Source organism: Lolium rigidum, chromosome 5, assembly GCF_022539505.1.
Source record: "Lolium rigidum isolate FL_2022 chromosome 5, APGP_CSIRO_Lrig_0.1, whole genome shotgun sequence".
Classification (NCBI taxonomy): Eukaryota; Viridiplantae; Streptophyta; class Magnoliopsida; order Poales; family Poaceae; genus Lolium; species Lolium rigidum.
This window is the reverse complement of record NC_061512.1, coordinates 15,757,386-15,764,674: the sequence shown is the minus strand read 5'-3', so window position 1 is coordinate 15,764,674 and position 7,289 is coordinate 15,757,386. Positions and strand designations below refer to the sequence as shown.

Below are 7,289 nucleotides of genomic sequence, written 5' to 3'. Positions count from 1 at the left end.
GACCAAAGTGCTCATCGATGGTAAGTTGTATGACTAACCATGCGATTCCCTCTTCAAAAAACATATAGCCACAATTGTAACTTCGAGATAAGAGAAGGAACATATGATGTGAACTTTGCTTGACTGTCACATTCTAAACCAGAGACCACGGTGATTTGCAGAAACAGGTGAAAGCAGAAATAAGGCACTTGCCATTCAGAGTCCAATCTAAATAGGAGATAGGCAAAACTGTTCATTGTGCAAAATTCACAAGCGTTGGGGGAAAATGCACCTCCCTGATTACAAATTTGAAAATATGACGTCACTTGGATTGGGTTTCCACTTTCACATGCATGCTAGGACTGGTGGCTAACAGCAAGAGCAACCAAAATAGGATGCTTCTCATTCAGAGTGCAAAATCAAAAATAGGGATCAGAAAATCCATGTATGTGCAGCTCTCAATCACACCAAAACACATAGAAAATTCTATCCTTCCACACTAACAACCCAAAATAACATTATTATATTAACCGAGCGAGATCTAACTTCAGGTCAAATATCAATCACTGCAGCAGGGCAGTGAAAAGACTGAAAGAGCAAGCTTCCATGAATCAAACCATGTAACTGCAGACCACATACAGAACATCAAAGTATGCATTCTACCAAACAAAGCTAAAGTTTACCTTAATTATTTGATGAAAGAGAAAATTTAAGATACAACATATTATGTCCATAAAAATTACAAAAAAAGACAGTGATCAAAACACATAATACGGTGGAGTGTCCAAACTGACCAAAAACTGTAAAGCTAATTTTCCAAACAAATAAGAATAATACTTGAGGCTAACCATACACATCAATTATTCGCAAAAAAAAAATGATCATGCACAAGTCCTGTGAATGTGATTCACCTAAAGACCAGTAGACCACTAATATTTAGCTACTGAAATACTGAGAAGAGGTTCTCATGAAATTCACAGGTCATATCTTAATGATCTGAATGCTTGAGAACTATTTGCAAGTATGGCCTTTTTCCGCCACATGACTATTACCCATAATGTCATTCAATTTAACTGAAAGCATAATACAGAGTCTGGATTTCTTTATCTAAGAAGACCAATGCAATTTGTCACTCATGCCATGTAGCGCAGGGGGAAATTAAATGTATGCAGTACTGTAAACTCAGGGTGCAGGCGGGACGCACCGCGGGAGACCGCGTTTAGGCCGCACGTGTCCACTCTTCTTTGCGGTATGCCGCGTGCCCGCCGCGTTTAGTCTCTGTGATTTTGCGGCGCCGCACGCGCCGCATACTGTGTAGTCGCGCTGCCGCTCGCTATATGTTAGCCGCGTGGCCGTTGGCTGTTAGGTGGCGAGTCGCTAGCTAGCTGCTAGTATAGCTCTTTGGACTAGCTAGCTTAAATGTAAAAAAGAGATATTACACACAATATTATCATTTTATCACTTATATTTTATTACAGAACATCTGACCGACAATAAAAATTTATTTAATTACCAGTCAGCTTCCATAAAAAAAACAAAAGAACGAAAAAACTGAACTATCCGACCGTGACACACAACAGCCAGCCGCATACGAACTGAGTTTTGCGTGAGCCCATTTCGGACGGATAAATGCGCTCAATTTACAGTGGCTGCGGCTACGGACAGCGCCCGCGTCCATCCAAAATATCCGCAGCCCCACGTGTCAGTGATAGTGGGAGTCGAGGCGCCGCGAGCCCACACGCACGCATGTCCTCTTAAATGGAGACCACTGGTGGCCAGTGCGGCGGCAATGACGGCCTCCGAAGCACCGATACTTCGAAGTCTGCCGTGTCTGTGTATAATACTCCATCGATACTCCGATACCCCGATACACGGGCGATACATGTATCCCAGGAGTATCGGCTTTTCCGATTTTAAAAAGAAAGAAAAAATACCGATACACCACCGATACACCGCCAGGGACATCATCGACACGGCTAGGACATAGGAACGTTGGGAAGCCGAATCAAAGCCCACTAGTGACCCTAATAGTTAGTGCCCTATCTATCTATTTGCTTGATTAACTATGGAAGTTGTTTGGATTGAGACCTCAGGAGTGAGCGCACCGCCACCATCGCCGTCTGGAGTCGCTCGCCGCCGTCTAGAATTGCCTCCCCGCAACCTGGAATCATTCTCTCCTCCGCCGCCTCAATTATTCTTTGACTTCACAAGTCATTGCATAGCATTTCATTAATCTTATATGTATATTCGCCGTATCACCGTATTGTTGTTTCTAGAAATTGCCGTATCGCGTATCCCCGTATCCGTATCGCCGTATCTGTCTCGCCGTATCGGTGCTTCATAGATGACGGCCGCCAGAACACCCGGGCGCCCTCCTCCTGTTCCGTGCTCCGAGACATGCATGAACATGGACACGGCGACAACATGCATGAACATGGACACGGCGACGCGCCTTAAGCTAACATCAGGGTGCCGCTTAGCGAGATGGTCGAGGCCCACCTCGAGGGCCTCGACTCAGAGTACTTTTACTATGACGAGGTCGAGAAGGCCTTCCAGCCCCCACCGCCGCCGCCACCACCAGGGCAGGCGCCTCAGCCACCACCGAGGCAGGCGCATCCGCCACCTTCGCCCGTGAAGGAGGACGAGGAGGAGGATGGGGGTACACCTTCCCCATATCGGGCGCAGGCCGCAGCGACTGGTGTCCCAGTAACACGGCGTACACCCAGTACACCAAAGAGGCAATTCTCACCGAAACGGGAACCAGCAGTACTGCACGATGAGAATAGGAATGTCATGCGTATCAGTAAGACAGTAAGCGGAAAAAAATGATGATAACAGTACAATACACCACACCAGGTACATTGCTTCTTAGGTACTATAGTCAGCATTCAAATAGCAATTCTAGCCAGTATCATACAGGTTCCCAATTCATCAGGATATCGTGCAGTATATCGTGTTCATAACTGATGAAAGAAAGAAAAGATGGAAAATTCCATCAGATGCATTTCAGATATGCACAGTACAAACCATCAAATGAGAACCAATATTTCAGATATGCACAGTACAAACAATCAGATGCATTTGTAGTATCTGCTCTATTCAACCAAGATAGTTCCTATATGAAATTAAAATTTCTTCTCACCTTGACGATGGTGTGGCCGAGGGAACTCTCCTTGAGATTCTTGCCACGATTTATCTCCTTGTTCTTGCACTGCGTCCGCTGTCCCCACGCCGCTGTTGCTGTTGCCGGCCTAGCCTACGGCTACCCATCTCCGGCCTTGGGGATCGAGAGAGGAGGCGAGGAATCGAGGCAGAGAATCGAGGGAGGGGCCGAGGGGAACACAGGAGGTGGCAATGGAGAAGGAGCGGGAGAGGGAGAGGCCCCCAGAGCCGGAGGAGGAAGGGCGGCCATGGTGGTTGGTGGCGCTCCGGCGGCGGCGCCGGGCTCTTGGTGGCTCGGGCACGCAAACGCAAGCACGTCTAGTGACCTAGTCGCTCGGTGACTCGCTGCGCTGTGCGGCGCTAAGCGGCAACCGCGGGCCGGCCTGCATACTCCGTTTTTTTTCCTTAACAAACCGTGGGCTCCCGCATAGATGGTTAAGTGGGCCGAACTTTGCGGCGCCGCAGACGGCCCGTTCCCGCTTGCAGCGTGACTGTAAACATTCTGGATCATAAGTTGGACAATACAAAAGAGATCAATTCTGCAATACACATCCTCTGATTAATTCCAAATAAGTAAATCCTCTGGCACAGTTTTCGGAACACAAAGCAACATGAGAGTCAATAGAAGTAGATGCTGTTAAGGTTCCAGGATAGTATAAACTATAAAGAAACACTAATGCACAACACCACGTAGAGTTTGAAGAAAACACAAACAAGATAAGCAACAAGAACTCACCAAAAGAACAAATCCAGCCTCAACATCTATATATGCGCAAATGGACCAGTTAAATCCAACTCACGAAAATGGTTCATATACCAATAATTGTCGACAAATCAATGAGTGGTAAAGTAAAACAGGGGAAACCCTGTTGACTAGCTGAAGCTACCTGTGATGTTCTGCCAAAAATTCCTCATTGTTATTCCTGGTTCTGATGCCAAGCGTCATCAACTCTAGCAATCTCTCATTCAAGGCAAAGAATGCAACAAAGTTAATTTGCAACTCAATGCCCCGATACCTTTCCAACACTGCTGTCTTCAAACGGGTGTCAAGACATCTGATCACTTTCTAGTGTTTACGACACCACAAACTGTTTGGCCTTAATTCAGATGTCTGAAAAGAACATAGGAAACATAAAACAAAGATTAACCACTTCCGTAGAGACAGTGAATGTTTATCTTCATTACTTGAGTAAAAGAGGAAGTTCCAGAAGACAGTAAGAAAGAACATGATATGTCCATGAACATTGACAGTTATCAGAACACATATTACACTAGTGATTGTCCAAACTGACGAAAAATTGGAAAGCTAACTCTCCAAACAAACGAGAGAAATAACTAAAGCTAACTGTATGTATCACTTATCATAAACACATCCTGTGGATGTGATTCGCCTCAAGGCCACTCAAATTTATCTAGTACCATGCTCAGAAAAAGGTTAGCTTGAAATTCATAGGTCATTGCTTAATGACCTCAACACTAGAGAAGTATATCCAAGAATGTCATAGTACAAAGTCTAGATTTGTCACTTGTGCTGTTCAGTGCTAGGGAAAATTGAACTAATATATGCAGTACAAATTCTGAACATTCTAGATAATAAGTTGCACAGCACAAGACAAAATCAAATTCCAGAATATTAGATAAAAACAATCTCAAAACCATTAATTCGAAACAACTAATCCCTTAGCACATATCTCAGGGACACAAAGCAAGCAATAGGAATTTTAGACAGTAAGTAGGAGTTGATGGTGTTAAGGTTCCACGATAATATGGATAGTACAGAAATACTACAAGCACAAGAACTAACAGAATCTGAAGAAAATACAGACAAGATACTCGACAAAAGAACCAATCCAGCTTTTCAACATCTATATATATAAATATATGCCAATGGATCAGTTAAATCCAGTTTACAGAAGTAGTTGATATACCAATAATTGCGTATATATCTGTCAGTCGTAAAATAAAACCGAGCATCTGTGGAAACCCTGTTCTCTAGCTGAAGCTTTCTGCGTTGTTCTGCCAAGAATTCCTCAGAGTTGTCCGTGGTTCTGATGCCAAGTGTCATCAACTCTAGAAATCTCGCATGCAATACAAAGAATGTCAGAAAGCTAACTTGCGACTTGGTGCCTCGATACTGTTCCAACACAATTGTCTTGAGAGGGATGTCAAGATATCTGATACGATTCTGCTTCTTGCGGAGACGCCACACATTTGTTGGCCCTGATTGAAATGAGTGAAAAGAGCACTGACAAAAATAAAAATAAAATGAGCACTTGACAACATAAGAGATGAAGAGAGCAGTTGAAGTATGAATGAAGAATCATCACCTCGATGTATAACTTCTCCAAGCACGGAAAGAATCCCATCAGTTTAATCACTGTATCCAAACTAAGAACATGCATATCAACAGCCAAAATCTTGACAGTCCGCACCACCGCCGGCAGGCTATCAACGCACAATCCCTTTAACAAGCATGTAGGAGAACATCAGGCAGTTACAAGTGCAGAAGAAATGTAACGGATTGCACACATGAACACAAGTCAGAAGCCTGGTGAAGGAAGAAGTCGGAAGGCATGGCTACCTGAATAACCGCTGAGCCAAACGAGATTTTGGTGAAGTTGGAAAGGTAGCGCAGGGTCTCCAGTTTAGGTGCAGAGATTACCGATATATTGAGGTTGTCACCACTTTCATCAAGATGGAGCAGCCTCCTAAGACATGGGGCATTCTCAATGACGAGTTCCTTGAGCTTGAGCTCATTGTACCCTAGACATTTAACATCTACACCTATGCTTGTAAGGCTAAGGGAGTTGATCCGGATGCAATGGAAGCCAAAGCTGCAGTTAATCAGCAAGCGCTCCAGAGCTGGACACCCGTCAATCAAGTGATGCAGTGAACATTCCGAGATTCTGACCATTTCAAGTGTGAGTTGCTTAAGCTGGGGGAACCGAAGCCCCTGAACGGTGGTGTCAAGGAAGTTGTATTTTGTAATGGTGGCAACACGAAGGGTGGTCGAGAGGCGGGAGATTGGTACCTCCAGTGGATACCATAGGTAGTAGGATAAATCAAGCTCTTGTAGATTGCAGAGGGCGGCTGATCGGAGCCACTCGTCCATGGTAGCATTCATCTGGAGCAACTCATACTCGGAGGCACTTAGGCCCTTGAACTTGTATATGAAGCGTCGGCCGGGCCCTGGGTGCGAGGTAAGGATGCGTGATACGACACCATGGAGTTGAATCCGACGCTTGACGAGGCCACGGCAGTCGAGGTTGAGAGGGGAGGAGCGCCAGATGTGGCGCCACCGGCGGGCGAGGATCTGGGTGCGCGCGCCGTCTTTGGTGGGGAGAAGGGTGATGATCTCACCGAGGAGGTCGTCGGGGAGGTCGCTGATGAGGTCGACGCCCACTCCGGGAGGATCACCCGCCTCCATTTCCATCGCCATCTCCATGAGGCGCAGCGCAGCGGTAGCTAGGGTTTAGATGATGGTGGCACAATGTTGCGGAAGGAAGAGGGCCAGCGGATGGAGCGACGAGGATGGCCCGGAATCGCGAGGAGCGGGCGTGGGCGGAGGAGGAGGCAAGCGCCGCCGTGGGGGCGGCGGCGGCCGGCGGCGGCGCGGTCGGGTGGAAACAGAACAGTAGAACACGACTCCGCGATTTGTTGAAACGGACCGGAATGGGATTTATTTTTTTCCCTTATGCTTCGATGTGTTAGATACTCCCTCCGTGCGGAAATGTCATTTTGCAACGCTGAGAGTTTCACGGCCAACTTTTTTTGCCTTATGCTTCGATTTGTTGAAACGCTGAGAGTTTCACGGCCAACTTTTTTTTGCCCTACGAACTATTACAACTTTCCCGTTTTGCCCCTTGGTCCCGTCGCGTCTCGTCCGGTCGTCCACTCGCGCAGCACACTCTAATCCGCTACACTCGCTCCGCCGCCGCACCCTACTCTGTCGCGCGCGTCGGCGCCACCCCTCTTTCTCGCGCGCGACGGTGCCGCCCCTCTTCCTCGCGCGCCGGTGCCACCCCTCTTCCTCGCGCGTGTAGCCTCCGCCCCTCTTCGTCGCACGTCCTCGCCTCTCCCATGATATCCAGCAAGGTGGAGCTAAAAACTTGGGCTTTTACCACTCCGGCGGTCCGATCTGCAGCGGC

The 7,289-nt window shown here is 46.9% G+C and overlaps 1 protein-coding gene across 1 annotated transcript; it reads right to left on the bottom strand.

Annotated features, from left to right (window-relative positions):
• Window positions 1-3,743: 3,743 nt before the first annotated feature.
• On the bottom strand, window positions 3,744-6,665 carry LOC124657867 (putative F-box/LRR-repeat protein At3g58880). Its single transcript, XM_047196347.1, has 4 exons — window positions 5,723-6,665; window positions 5,469-5,603; window positions 5,070-5,386; window positions 3,744-4,252 (listed from the first exon to the last, which is right to left on the bottom strand). Coding segments are annotated over exons 1-4 (1,317 nt in total). The 5' UTR covers window positions 6,587-6,665; the 3' UTR covers window positions 3,744-4,251.
• Between the last annotated feature and the right edge of the window lie 624 nt (window positions 6,666-7,289).